This window comes from Branchiostoma belcheri, unplaced genomic scaffold, assembly GCF_001625305.1.
Source record: "Branchiostoma belcheri isolate BF01 breed outbred unplaced genomic scaffold, Haploidv18h27 scaffold25, whole genome shotgun sequence".
Taxonomy (NCBI): domain Eukaryota; kingdom Metazoa; phylum Chordata; class Leptocardii; order Amphioxiformes; family Branchiostomatidae; genus Branchiostoma; species Branchiostoma belcheri.
In genome coordinates, this window is record NW_017803854.1 from 619,833 (window position 1) to 635,666 (window position 15,834).

At 42.9% G+C, this 15,834-nt stretch overlaps 1 protein-coding gene and 1 non-coding gene across 2 annotated transcripts; one reads left to right on the plus strand and one right to left on the minus strand.

Moving 5' to 3' along the window:
- Positions 1-10,280: 10,280 nt before the first annotated feature.
- LOC109471547 (U4/U6.U5 small nuclear ribonucleoprotein 27 kDa protein-like) lies at positions 10,281-14,078 on the minus strand. Its single transcript, XM_019770895.1, has 7 exons — positions 14,002-14,078; positions 13,127-13,268; positions 12,933-12,992; positions 12,471-12,532; positions 11,975-12,054; positions 11,507-11,574; positions 10,281-10,811 (listed from the first exon to the last, which is right to left on the minus strand). The coding sequence occupies exons 1-7, from the start codon at positions 14,036-14,038 to the stop codon at positions 10,757-10,759; spliced, it is 504 nt and encodes a 167-aa protein (XP_019626454.1). The 5' UTR covers positions 14,039-14,078; the 3' UTR covers positions 10,281-10,756.
- Positions 14,079-14,569: 491 nt separating this feature from the next.
- On the plus strand, positions 14,570-14,642 carry Trnar-ccu. The gene has a single exon. It is a non-coding gene; the product is annotated as a tRNA-Arg (tRNA).
- Positions 14,643-15,834: the final 1,192 nt, after the last annotated feature.

Consider the following 15,834-nt stretch of genomic DNA (forward strand, 5'->3'; position numbering starts at 1 on the left):
ATCATGACAGGGCAGACAGGCGCATGGTTCCCTCCCCGGGACTCCGCACCGCTCACGGCATGGGCCGCTGCCGCACACTGCAGCACAGACAGTTTGTTTGTTTGTTTGTTTGTTTGTTTGTTTGTTTGTTTGTTTGTTTGTTTGTTTGTTTGTTTGTTTGTTTGTTTGTTTGTTTGTTTGTTTGTTTGTTTGTTTGTTTCGCATAACTGGTAAACCGGCCTTCAGGCGTAACACACCAGTTTTGCACAGTAAGTATAAGCAGCTCTTGGCTGCCGAAGGAAAACGGCTAACGGCTCGATACTGGTCTGGCACTCAGGGTAACACACATACAGTCCAGTCATGGGCCGCTGTGACACACACTGCGCTCCTGAAACAGTCCAGTCATGTTACGTTTGTTCGTTTGTTTGCTTTTTGTTTGTTTGTCACCCTTGCGCGGAGAAGGTTGTGTTCTTTAAGGGCCGTGTGCTTGTGTGTTTGTCACCTTCATCAAGAAGGTTATGTTTTCGTCTGTATGTCTATCTGTCAGCATTGTTGTTACGAGGTTACGATATTTCATATGTCGGTAGGTCTTGACGGGAACTTAAAATGGTCTGATTTGGGCACCTTAGCGACTTCTTGTGGTACTGGAGAGGAACATCCGGCGGCATACAAGACCCCACAGCACACGGTAATGCCGATCCTTTTATTAGGGTTCATAACCGTTGTGAGAGAATGTTTCCATGGCAGAGATTGGCACTTTCCCAGGTGCTAATTGTTTTGCCGTTCTTGCCGTTGTACCATCCACCCACGTGGTGATGTTTTCGGTGCCCTTCATATTTCGAGGGCTCGCCGTAACTGTTACATGAGTGAATGGCAACAACTAGATGAACAGTACAGGCTTCTGGAAACGGCTGAATAGAGTAGAAATTGTCTAAATAGGCAGATAACATACCAGAGGCGTTGGTCCGCTAAAGAGTACCGTTTGACTGACCATCATATATAGTTAACAGTTCAACTAACGATAACTATTAGAATACAGTTTGTGGCAAACTGCACAGTCTCTATTTTGACTGACTACTACATATAATGTTCAACTAACTAACGCCAAGTTGTCACCCAGTAGCCTAGCGTAAAAATATTAGATAAAGATTACAAAAAGAGAGCCTGATAAAAACGGCTACAATGCGCCAAAGATAAGCTTAAATCTCTATTTGGAGAGTAACGTTAGTAGCTGCATGTCAGTAAGTCTTGTGCGGTTTCACACCCCGTGCATGTTAGGCCACACCAAGTAAATTTTATGGACGACGTCCTTTGGAGACCCCAAACCTAATGCGAGAGGGCGAAAAAAAAACAAGAAGGGCCCTAAAAAACAAGATGCCTAGATTAGAAATATACTAAGAGACGACAAATGTTAGGACACAAATTGAATGAGGTGACACAGTGTATCAAGCAAGAAGTCTTTTATTCATCATCAAAACAGCAATAAAATCAGGTGGAACAGCAGTTGTCGTCCTGTCCTGTTCTCGCGTTACGGGTTTCACGTCAATCTGACGATTTGTGGCACTGTCGTGACTCTTTGGTCATAGTTACAGGAAGCGGAATTTCTTGGGTTTTTTTTCTAGGAACAGGCCAAAATCAATGCGCGCGTGGACGTCATCCATAAAATTTACTTGGTGTGGCCTTATAAGCTGTCACGTGTCGCGCGTGGGAAAATGAAAACGTTAAAGACGTAGCGCAGAACACGTCACTTCCGGTCACGTCACACAAGTCATGTGGATAAGTCCGCCTTTAGTACAGTGTGGGCTGAACAATTCAAGGTACAGAAAAACAAGCGTCATGTGTGTGAAAATATCTTGTCTAGGAAGCAGGTGGGATTTTTTTTCAAAGAAAAAAAAAGAGATGCAAATCTTAAGACACCTGATATAGAAGTAAGGTATTACATGTACATACCTTAGGTCTCATATCTCCGTGAAATATTTTTCTGAACTCATTCCTGTTTTTATCGAGTTTCTCGCTGATTGTTCATCATTACCATGCAAATGACGGTCAAATCTATATCATCTATGTATTGTAATGGTCACCATCAATCAACATATATAGTTTGACAAGTATGATGTACAATTATTTGCCACTATTAAAAGAATACTAGCACTTTCTAAATAAAGTATGCAGATTAGGTACTAGTAATGTTCTGCCCATTACATTACTTGTGTCACATAAAATATTGAAATCACTAAAATTTCTTCCCAAAACTAAACCAACATTATGTAAATCTATACAGACATTAGCTATCATGAAAATTCATGGGGCTGTCCTCAGCTTCAGTGTTTTTGGAAAGTAAACAGCATTTTACGACTAGCTCTCAAAATATTATTAATAAACATAATATTTACCATTTTTTCATGTTTCTGTCATCATCGGTGTCCACAATGTACCTTGTCAAATTGTTCAGGCACAGATACCGGCCCGGACTTGAAACTAAACCTCGGTACTTATACGCAAAAAAAACAGTTACTCAAGCAACTGGATGTGATTATATGCTTTTGGAAACGGCCAGACGTTTCTTGAGTAACTGTTTTTGGCGTATTTTATTACCTGGATGTCTAACCTTCACCGACATCCTCGGTACTTATTATATGTATATGTTACGTTTAGGTACGTGAATCATGCAAGGGTCGATAGGTACAAGCTGAGCCATATGTGTATAGTTCAACTTCAAGCAGGGTTTTACATAACGGCTTTTGTCCAATACACCTAGTCTTCACCAGACTAACAACGCGGGTTCAAAAAAGGGTAAAATTTAGCCAATACGGAGAATAAGTGACTATATATAATGGAGTTTAGCCAGTGCAGAGTTCATTTGCAAATTAACCCTCCCACGGACGGACTCTTCTGGCCAACTATTTCCCTTTGTTTACCAAATTCTACGATCCTTACCCCCGCTAGCCTCCATAGCATGCCAAAATTGAGGGTTGGGGGGGGGGGTCTTCGGGAGCTTTTATGTGCTATTTTCTTATTGCATATGGACAACATAGCCGGTGTGGTTGAATTTCCTATACCCCCGTTTCAACTGGGCTAATCATAAAACAGCCGAAGACCACCAGTTCTATAAGCCTGCTGTGGAGGCTAATTATAACCCCCGTAGGAAGGCCTGTTGGAGGCTACCACACACCTACGTGCAGAGCTACACACGTACCTACTCTTTCCGAGAACTGTGCTGCTTATGTTTTTCTCTAAAGCAACAAAGCCTTTCTAAGAAATATCGGTGACGTCCACCCGCTACTGGCCATAGAGTGCATAATCTCAGGGAACAACCAACAGGGGTGCCAGAGTATACAGTGCAATTTTACGGAATACAGTACAATTTTATGGAATACATTACAATTTTATACAGTACAATGGTATTAGTATACAGTACAATTTTATGGAATACAGTACAATCGTATTAGTATACATTGTACTACTAAAATTGCACTGTATTCCATAAAATTGCACTGTATTCCATAAAATTGCACTGTATACTCTGGCACCCCTGACCAAGAAATACGTATACACGGCATAACATTTCTCACTTTCCCTGTTGTGAGTTCTAGATTTAATTTGCGAACCAAAATCTCCACCAGACCTAAACAGGAGACCAACAAGTTGAAGTTGAACAAGCAACTGTGTGTGTTGGTGAAAAATAGGATAATACTTGCCTTGAAGTGTTTACTGTTCTAACCGCTGTAGGTTGACCACGACTCCAGGAGATCAACAACAACACACACGCACAGTCCTGAAATTTCTCGCAAATCGTAGTATTTCACCATGTCCATTTGGGTCCAGGTTAGCGGTACATTTTGGACGTGGAGGCAGGACAACACTCCATGGAGAAAAATTAGCACAACAGCAACCTGTTCCACAAACTTGGTCCGTCAGGCGAACAACACAGTAAAGCGTACGGGCTCCATCTGGCGCGTACAGTACAGCAGGAGTCTTTCGTACGTAAGCTGCTGTGGTTGCGGAGAATGTTTGCAGCCGGTAAACTACCAGATCACTGTGGAGAGATGTACGCTAACTAGCTGTGCAGGCAGGGCGTTTCCTCCGTGATGCAGGGACCGGCATGGTTACCCGGTGGGATTTGCGTCCAGGCGACCGGAACACTGACGTCCTCTGAGCGTTGATGTCACAGAGAGAGAGCCGAGAGAGAGAATTCTCACAGTGTAGGGACGGCGTAGCGCTGCGAACTCCTAGTCTCTACCAGACTAACTACGCTGGCTATATATATGAGAATAATTGCCAGGGGAGTTTGGCCGCCTTGTAGGTTTGACTGGCCCGCTTCGGAGGGAAAGAAACAACCTTCCGCGACCGGACTCCCTTGGCCAATTTTACTCTCTTTTTGTCCAAGAAATTCTACGATCCGTGTTCCAGTAGAAGGGCCTGGTGGAGGCTAGAGAAACTCCGGTGACATTTCCACGTACCGCACGAACTGGCACCGCAACAGCCTGGCAGGCCTGCCCACCTGCGTCCCGGCTTCTGATGTCGCCCGGTCTCCAGGCGACCGCAAGGCACGGGCTTAACTCCTCACCGGGCTGACGTCAGGACTACCGTCAGCCCTCCCTTCTTCCATCGCCCGAGATTACGTCCGGTTGCGTACGGCCTCGCCTTCCCGGCTTAGAGGCACAACAACAGGAAAATCACGGTCCATGATGAAAACGATGCGGATTATAGCGGCAGACCCAGATGTTAAGCCGCGCAGGACACGTCGGTGTACAGTTTCGGGGTGGTTAACCGTTTCCAGGGAAAGTAGACGCGCTGACGAAGATGGTAGAAAATGGCCAAAGTTGAGAGCCAGATAGAAAATATTTTGTACCAACTGCCAGTAAAATGACTACGTCCACCACGACAATTCCAGTGCGTTGCTCTTGTTATGGACGGAAACAAGTGGTCTGAAAAACTGTCCCAAACATCTGTTGGGCCCTTTTCATGTCGAGTCGACGTACGTCACAGCAGGCAGTATAACGTTGTTTTGGTGCTCTCAAAATCACAGCTTGGATGAATGAATGTCGGACAAGGCCACAAGACGAAATCATAATAAGGATAAGATATGATGTGAAGACTTGAGGATCATCAGGACCATGTCTGGCACCCGTACACAGAATGATGTTTACGAGCAAAGTACACAGCGTCATATTCAATATGAGTTTTTTTTTTCGTTTTTCTGGTCCTTTCATTGAACGAATTGAGTCTGCATGTGTATATGGACTTCAAAGAATAGCCTTGCTTTGTTGGCTGGCTGGAAATAAGTCGACGTCACACCGCATCAAAACACGACAGAGATGTCACTTTTCTGGTAGAAACAGATACGTCTGACTTTGCCATTTGTCAGAGATTTGTCAGAGATTCCAATCTCTCAGTGAAAATGATTCGCATGTCAGTTGCTATGTTGGTAGTGTCTACCTACTTATCAAGTAGAAAATATATCTAGTAACTGAATAAAGCCTTTGAGGAGCCAGACATTTCAGGTAGTAGTTACATCAGTCACTAAGTTTGATGAAAGATGGTCATTCACATATTCTCAGTCACTGATGATCAAAAATACTTAAGAAAATTCATCCAGTTGCTTGATTTCTGTTTTACTAGGTATTATGATGTACTAGCTGAACGTCTAGCCTTCGTCGACGTACCTATCTATGTTGCAGTGCCTAGTATAAGACTCGGAGGGAAAAAACGGGAAAGCAATTTGCCCCAAATACATATCGCTACAGCTGCACATTTGTTTTGACTAGACATAACTGAATATTCAAAATACATTACCAAACAACTAGCTAAAGACCAAGTATATCTGCAAATCATGAGTACCTTGGAAATATGGCGATGGGGGAGGTTGCCACTGTTTTACCTAGCTTGTTACGATCGCCCACCGAAGCCCTGACACAGACTCGGTTGAAACTCGACCCTGAACGTGTGTGGATTGCGTTTAGTCCGTGCCTGTCGCGGCTATAATGCTGGATAAGGTTCGGTACATGCTTCTGGTCTCCCCTGGTATTCTCCTGATTTACGTGGGAAACCGCAGCCACCACAAACCATTGCACAGCTGTAACTGATACAGCAACAACCCACACAGGTATAACTATATAAACTATACACTGTAGTAATGTTACATAAACATGAAGTGATCCAATAATGTAGCGGAGGGCAGTGCAGTTTTTTCGTTTTTTTTTTTGTTTTTTTTGTTTTGTTGCCTTTTCGCTCAAATAAAATATAAGTATATGAATTGATGATGATGATATTAATTAGCAAGACATTATGTACTACCGCGCCAGCTGTAACTGATACAGCAACAACCCACACAGGTATAACTATATAAGTATACACTGTAGTAATGTTACATAAACATGAAGTGATCTAATAACGTAACAGAGGGCAGTGGATTTTGTTTCACTTTTGGTCTTTTTTGCTCGAATAAAACATAAGTATATGAATTGATGATGGTAGTATCAATTAGCAAGATATTGTGTACTACCGCAACCATTGCGCCAGCTGCAACTGATACATCAGCAACCCACACAGGAATAACTATACAACTATACACTGTAGTAATGTTACATAAACATGAAGTGATCTAATAACGTAGCGGAGGGCAGCGCAGTTTTGTTTCGTTTTTGCTCTTTTTTGCTGGAATAAAACATCTGTATATGTATATGAATTGATGATGATAATGATATTAATTACCATGCTTTTGATATGCATAGATAATGCTTTTGTCTATTTCTTGAGCAAAAAGCCTGAGTAATATCCTTCTGAAAGAAAACAAATTTACAGACTCATTGTATAATCCCATCATCTTATGTCTGGGCACAGCCTTTGGTCGCCGACATGTGCACAACTTTGTTTTGTTGATACAGGCGGCATAGACCCAAAACATTCTGACGATTAATTTCGAAGTTATCGCGACGAAACTGGTCATGAAAGCAATTTCAAACCAAGAAAGCAGCCGCAACGCAACTGTTTGAGCAACTGGATACTTGCATCAGCTAGAGCCGTTTACCAAATACATGCACTCGTCAAATTATTTAGGTACCGGTGCTTATTTACGTACCTGAAACTAGATGCACCTGCACCTGTACTTAAACAATATTAAACTAAAGACATAAATTGCATCTCAAACAGTCTCCGCAACAAGGCAGCTGCATTTTGCAGGACACACGCACGAATATCTTAAGAATGCATTGAGTTTGCGTATAGGACGTATGTAAATGGTTCTAACTTAAGCAAAGAGCAGGCCTCTCTCAAGCAATGAAGCAAGGGTGTTCCACATCTCGCCAAAATCCTAGAACCTCTCCCAAAATATTGAAATTTCACTTAGCATTTTCATGATTTTTCATCAACCGATTAGAGAGCACCTTTCCCTTAAGAATTTATGGGGAGACATATCATGCATATCATGATAGTCATAACGAAGTGAAACAAAACCTTACCTTAGGAAAGTGTAGAAAACATGGCTGCTACTGCATGAGTTTCCTTCTGTACTTTCCACAGCTCATATCTGGACGTTTCCTTTTTTGAACGCAACTAACAACAAGTCACTTCTGTATGTGGTTACGGAGTGAGGTGGTTTTCGTTTGTTTGAACCCTTTTCCTTGTCCTATCATATCATAGTCCTAAAAATTGAAACAAAACCTTACCTTAAGAAAGTGTAGAAAACATGGCCGCTACTGCACGAGTTTCCTTCTTTACTTTCCACAGCTCATATCTGGACGTTTCAATTTCTTCGAACGCAACTAACAAGCCACTTCTGTGGTTACGGAGTGAGGTTTTTCAGTCGTTTGTTTGGACCCTTTTCGGTACGCCAGGTGAGTTATAGTCGCAGGTTGCGTTCTGACGCACAGGTACGTATTCTGACGTCGGTTGGGACGCGTGTGCGCCCGGAACTGGTATTATCCCCACTCCCGGTCACGTGAAGGAACGGCCGCACGTACTACCTTTAAGTACCGGTAGAGCCAGAAAGGCATTATATTTTACATTTACAACAGCGAGAAGAAGCAGAACCTGTACGTATGTAGTTTTTTTTACTATAGATATATTTTAACCTACCATCGCTATTTGCCATGACCTGTACTTAGTTCGCAATGAGCAAAAATGAACAATAAGGGTATTTCATTCATTATAGCAGGGATGGGATACACATATACATCAGATGGGAGACGTACTTGTTTTTTTTTTTTAATTTCTATTCAAGTTTCAAGTTTATTAAAAGTCCAGAGGAGCTCGCGGGCAAATATTGCCCGAATTACGTCCTCGTTACATAATTCACGAATCAATGTACACATTACCAATTCCAACATTTCATCAAAAGACATGGTGACGGCACACTCAACTTGTTTTCATTCCGCCACGAATGCAGAGAACAGACGCATGAACGGACAATAAACATACATGTACTCATACCTCCTACTCACCTGTAAGTACTTGCAGAGCTGAGCTAGTCATTGTAGCAGGGATCCGGAGAGGCAGGAAACAGATGGGGACGTATAAAATCCTTTTTTTTATTCCGACATCTTATCAAAAGACGTGGTGACGGCACACTCAAGTATTTTAAATTTATTGTTGTGTCGCCACCAACGCAAAGGATAAACGCATGAACGGACAATAGATAAGTGAGGAAAGTCGTGTAAAATGCCTTTCCTAATGGCAGGCACAAGATCGGTGGCACTGATCGCAGGATTCGACCTCGACCTCTTGCATGTCTTGGTTCCGAGCCGAACACACGTACTCACCTGTAAGTACTTGTATGAAGCCAGTATTACAGTCATTATAGCGGAAGATCCGGAGATGCAGGAAACAGATGGGAGACGTACATGTATGCGCTTCTTGTATTTTTTTTCTACTCCAACATTTGTCACAAGACATGATGACGTCTCCTGTACGTCTCCCATGTCGTGCATCAGGGTTATTGTTAGAGCAAGGCTTATGCTTAGGATCGGGGCTTGGGTAAACGTAAGTCTCCACTGTCACTGATGAGCACGACTATCCTCCTCCCACGCTATTGTTGAGCCCCGAAGTAGCGCATACGTCTCCCATGTCTAGTGTTTCCTGCCTCTCCGGATCCCTGCTATAATGACTTGCTCAGCTCTACAGCAAGTACTTACAGGCTTTTTAAAAACTTATTAACATTGCCATCACCAAAGCAGCGCACAGGACAAACGCGTGAACGAATACAAATTTTTCACATGAGGAAAGTCGTGTTAAGTGTCTTTCCCCATCAATGGCACAAGACCGGTGACATGGCAGGATTCAAACTCGGGACCTCTGAGTTTCGAGCCGATCGCTCTGTCGTTAAGCCACACGACCGCACCTGTAAGTACCTGTAGAGCCAGTATTACAGTCATTGTAGCAGGGGAGCTGGAGAGGCCGGAAACAGATGGGGACGTATACACTAGTTGTATTTTTTCTATTCCGTCACTCAGTTTTTTTTGTACTTTTTGTTATGCCGCCACCAACGCAGAGGACAAACGCATGAACGTACAGCACACTCATTTTTACCTGAATTGGTTCCAAGCCGAACGCTCTGTCGTTAAAGGCCACACGGCCGCGTACGTACTACCTGTACGTACCTGTAGAGCCAGTAAGGCATTATAGCAGGGATCCGGAGATGCAGGAAACATATGGGAGACGTATGCGCTACTTCGGGGCTCAACAATAGCGTGGGATGAGGATAGTCGTGCTCATCAGTGACAGCGGAGACGTTTACCCAAGCCCCGATCCTGAGCATAAGCCTTGCGCTAACAATAACACTAACGCACGACCCGGCAGATCCAAAATCATATACTATAAGTACTTAGTTGATCATGACGTCACATGTGACATATAGGATTCCAGGATGCTGCCACTATTTGAGCATCGGGAAGAGCGTTCTTAGAGTAGGCTATTTAAAGGTGCACCAGTCGTATGAAAGAAACCTGGCAAGACGTAGAATAACGTCACTACTGACTGGCCACCCTTATCTGAGAAAGACTCCGGAAATTCAGCAGAATTCAAACTGACTTTTGTCTCTAACTGTTACTTGTTTAGTATACTTCTAGAACAGCATTAGCATATGTCTGTACCAAACATTTCTCTGTTAAATATCCCAACAGTTTGCAACCTTATGCTTTATTGGGTTACGTTGCAGTCCAAATTTTCTTTGGTCTGTGAACAAAAAAAGTGCAGTACCCAAACTTGTCAGATGGGGGCATTTCTTTGCCCCTACAACCATGGCTAAAATGACTATTGTACAATGTATATTATCGTGGAGACATGACAAGTGTCACATTGAAGACTGAATGGTGCAAAACTTTTATTGTTCAAAAAGATTCACAGAAACAGCGGGTCAACTTGACATTCACCAGTTTTCACTAGAAGTTATCTAAACATAATTTATATGTAGATGCTAGTATGTTCAGTTGCCATCCTAAATAGATACTAGGATAATTTGCACTGAGGTTTGTGTGGCCAATGACTACTAAGTACTTTTAAATATAAGGAAACTAAAAAGGACTGTCTGATACAACTTATCACCGACACTGATTTAAATCTTGGTTACATGAATACTTCACAATCCTCCTAGCACCTACATATGGACTGTCCCTATCACAGCTACCCCTAATACGTATCCAATGAACTGTCCCCAGATTTGGATTTTCTTCTGTCTGGAGTATTCTATCCCTACTTCATGCTGATACCATGGAATGGTCACAAATGAACCATCCCTACAAAACCCCATGGCCACCCCTGTAGCATACATGAATTGTCCCCCTCAAGCGATGGAATCCAGTGGTCGGTTGAAGCCACCTCTTCGGTTCATGTATTGCCTGCAAAATACAAAATTGGATATATAAGTCTTGTATCCACAAACATGCACAAATGACTAATGAACTTGTGGATGTACCAACTTCATGTACTTAGTACCTACATGTAATACCGGCTAAGAATATAACAAGAAATAGTCATGCCTTCAACTTCAAGTACCAGAGTTATTAACCCAGGATTGAGGTGTTCAAAAATGTGATCTTCCCTAGGATTATTGTAGAACTCACTGCCACCATGTACAGTTCGGACCTCTTCATTAGATAGCTTTATATCAGATAGGCTTAAAATTTGATGTGCAAATGTTAGTTTTAACAGGGTAGCAGTGATAGTGTTCAATTTGTAGCAAGGCCTGCTGGTCTCTCCTTGCATTGGTGGCAGGTAGTGAGGCACTGTCCAAGGGTGACTAAATAACAGTTAAAACTAAATGATCTCAAAACTACAGTCCACAGTGTGACAGACATAGTCTCCACCAGGCCTCCCTACAGGGGTACGGATCATAGTACATGTATTTGGTAAAAAAAGGGAAATAGTTGGCCGGGACAGTCAGTCCACAAGAGGGTTAATTTCCCCCTCTACGCGGGCAAATTATCTCTCTATGGTGGCTAAACTTCCCTAGTCAATTATTCTCCCTGTTGGCTAAATTTTACTTTTTTTTTAACCCGCATTGTTAATCTGGAAGAGACTACGACATACTTACCGATATCTCCTTTTCTGTAGGATGTTGGCAGCACCAGCCTTGGTCTGAACGTCATTCTTCTTCTTACCCTACATGGGAGAGGAAAGAAGACCAGAAGGTAACCAGAATGCAAAGCACTTCATGACTACAGGAACAAGGGGATATATGCCACTGGGCCACAAGACTCTTGAACACCTCCATTACCACTTCCTCCTCATTTTTGAGACAGCATTTATGGATAATGGTTCAACAACATTTCAATTTGAGTGGCAACACTTATCATAAAACAACACAAACACTTAGACTGGATACCATCCTCTGTTGTTACCACTAGCTCTCCATTTTAACTTCCTAATTCTATAGTTACCTCTGAGTTTCCCTTCTTGCTTGCTACCATGTAACTAAGGCTAACGAACACCGTGATGTACCATAGCATGAGAGATTGAACCACCTGTAAAAGCAAAAATTTGTATGCCTTTCTTCACTGACCTTTGTGGAGTCAAAGTCACAGAATCCCATCATCTTCATCATCTCAATCTCATCTTCTGTCTTCCCCTCCAGCTTGGAGGCTGAAACAGACAACATAACCATGATTGATACGGTCAAAAACCGAAAACTGTATAGCTGGTCTCAGCTCTGAGAAATTCCAATAAGCTAGAACTAGAATTGAACCAGAAAGGAAACAGTTGATAAGCAACTACATCATGCTTACCCTCACACAGTCTAGCCTAACAAACTACTGGTACAGTTTTGTTTATTCTTACTCAAATACATTCATATGCTTTGTGTATATGATGACCAGCTCCTCCAAGTCTCACCTACCGCTTGCTACATAATGTAGCACAACACCACAGACAGGCACCATTTACCATGGTGACAGCCATCTGGTCCAAGTCATTGACCTCATTTTTTTGGAGCGGAAGAAGAAGAAAAGGAGCAAAAAACAGTATGTTTTTCTTCTGCGAAGACAAACATATCAACTTACGATCGATCTCCCTCCTAACAGGCGGACTGCTCCCGCGCTTGGACCTGCTACGACTGGGTGACCTGAGGAGGGATAACCAACATGGATGAGAGACCATCAGCTTATAAACTGTTTTATACATGTACCATCAGCTTATAAATTATGCTGCATTTTTTTACGTGGCACCAAGGTTCAAAGCTAGCTGTCTTTTATAAATATAAAGAGCCGAAGATAAACTGCCCAGTCCAGATCTTAAAAAAAACAACACTTCATAGGAACCTCATGTCCAACTTCACTTCTGAAATTCAGATGTAGAAAACTTGCTCATCTAAATAGAGACTGACTGTGGAAGAATCCTACATTTGGCACTTTCAACAAAAAGCAAAAATGTAGAGAGGTATTTGTGGACAGGCAAACTGCCCCTGTGGCCTGTAGCTATGGGACTGACTGACTGAGTGAGATAAGTATCTGTGAATATCTTACCCTGAACTTCTCCGTCTGTGGGGTGACCCTGACCTTGATCGTCGCCGTGGAGACCGAGACCTACAAGAACAAAGGATGAGCAAAGAAGAAGAAGAAACTGAGCAAAAACAATGTGCTTTCCTTCGGTAAACATAATAAATAAACATCTGATCAACCATAGGACACTGAATGTTCTGTTAATGCCGTACACCCACCTTGATCTGCATCGCCGGACCGGGGATCGTGAGCGAGATCTGGACCGTCGTCTCCCCTCTGCCCGGCGCCGCCTCTCCCTCTCCCTGGACACGGATCGCGACCTCCGTCGGTCCCTGTCACGGGAGCCCGAACGACGCCTCTCTGTTCATGGGATGGGAAATATAATTATATTCATTGATTTATTTGTTATAAATAACTTATATAGTAGATGTAAATTAATTATATGTTGTATAGTGGATTCATTCCTCAAGCTAACCGACATCTTGCACATGCAGTCATCCCTCAGTAAGACATCTGGAGCCGCATGGTTCCTGTTTAAAACATTTAAATAACATATACAATACTTGTTCAGTATTTGTTCAATTTGTTCAGTTTGTTTTCTTATTGTGCATAAAGCGAACTTCGAAGTACAAGAAATCTAGTTGAGATATTCTATGTTGAATGGGAGATTTGAAAGTGTAATCTGTGTGAGGGGTCCATAAATATTTTACTTCCAAGTGTCAACAACAAGTTTGTATATGGGGGAGGGGGGCACCTGGAGCAGACTTTACCCTTAAAATCTACTACACTGTACTATGAAATTCTTAGCACACCCGACCAGTGTACACTTGTACAACTAAGCCTTACAAATTGAAGAACTGACGTCAGCTGATCTGTGTTGATAAATCTAGCGCAGTGTTTTCATGTTTTCAAAATTTTATGTTGTTTTCTAGAAGACCTCTTTCACCACAAAAAAACCAGATAATTCATAACGTTTTCATTCCTCGTACACAAAAACGGCCCCAAAAAGTACATTTTTATCACAACTTCGTGAACCAACAGTTTCTAATCTATCAAACACGAATAAACCACAGAAAAAGGATCTTTTTGTTACCTCTTCTCGGAGGAGACCGGCTTCGACTTCTCACCATCTTTTCTTTCAGCCAGCCTCGTTCTGGAGGATCCTCTGGAGCACCTAATTTTAATAATTTATGTGAAACGTCATCGGCATCGCAGGCAAACGGAGTCCAAATTCAAATCATCATAAAAACCATAACCAAAATAAATTTGTATATGATTTATGATCAGTTGCCCTTTAAATTATTACGATTTAATTATTTTAATATCTTTTTTGTTATCTTAGCTGACGATATCGAGTTCAAACGTCCGATCTGGGCATATAGTTTTACGTTTCCTGCGGTGACCGTGACGTCACAGGTGATTGTTTTGGGGCAGGTCAGGTTACGCCAGCAGGCGGTCTGTCAGATCTCGAGTGGTTCCAGGCTCGTTCCGTCTGCCGAAACCCCTAGAGTTTTACCGTTCTTTTGCCTAACATCCGTGGAATATTTTCGCACTACATCGGAAAGGAAACACTGGGGCACGTCTCAATACTGGACAGAAAGGCGGACAGTGATCTGTTTGATTGATTCATAGACTTTGAATTTCGCCTCCCCGTCAAGCCAGCCCCAGTGGCCTAATGGATAAGGCGTCAGCCTCCTAAGTTGAAGATTGCGGGTTCGAGTCCCGTCTGGGGTAACGAATTTTTTGTCCTCTTTTTTTTGTACCATCTGTCACTGCCAGCCTTTTTTTTCGCCTTTTCCAAGCCGGCCCCTCCATGCTGAACACACCTGCGTCATTACTTATCCTGGTCACGTCCCGTCCTGACGTTTTGACGTGCGGCCCGTCTGGACTCAAGCTGTAACAAACCCCCGGAACCAATCAGGGTTAAAACCCTAACTACCTGTCGGCCTGCTACATCATCTAGCCTCCACCAGGCCTTTCTACGGGGATACGGATCGTAGCATTCGGCAAAGAAAGAGAGTAAAATTGGCTAAGGGAGTCCGGTCGCGGGGAGGTAGTTTCTTTCCCGACTGCGCGGCCACTGAGTCAAACCTACACCAGTAACAAGCCGGCCAAACTCCCCCGGCAAATATTCTCCTATAATATATAGCCAGCGTAGTTAGTCTGGTAGAGAGACTATAACTACCTGACGTCGGCCTCTACATCATCTGTGATGGACGGGGAGGCGCCATACCGCCACCTGTCTGGGACCGCCCACCTCCTCCATCACCAATTTTCCCCCAGGAACAAGGCACAATCGATCCCAAAATGGATCGCAAATTAAAAACAACAACAACAACGCCTTGTATCATATAACGCTGAACCATAACAAACCTGATTGAAAAAAAATATAACATTACGACGGGCCCCTGCAAGATTTATTCAAGCCATCGTCTCCATTTCATGAACGCCTTAATACCATCATCATGGTCCTATACTCAGAAAAACATTCAGTGAAAAAAATATAATATAACGCTGAACCATTAAAGATCATTAAAGAAACCGATTGAAAAATGTAACGTTACCCCACGACGGGCCCCTGCAAGATTCAACCAAGCCATCCATCGTCTCCATTTCATGGAGGCAGACACCTTACCATCATCATGATCCTGTACTCAGAAAAACACGACAAGGAGAGAGGCGTCTTCCTCTGTCTTCATCTCAACATGGCGCTAAAAACAACAACCTGTCTCCCTGTAGCCTCCGTAGCAGGCTTATAGAACTGGGGGTTTGGTGGTCCTCGGCTGTTTTCTTATTAGCCCAGCCTCAAAAAACGGGGGTAATTCAACCAGGTCGGCTATGTTGTCTATATGCAATCAGAAAATAGCACATAAAAGCTCCCAAAGACCCCGAAGACCCCCCAAACCCCCAGTTTTTGGCAGGCTAT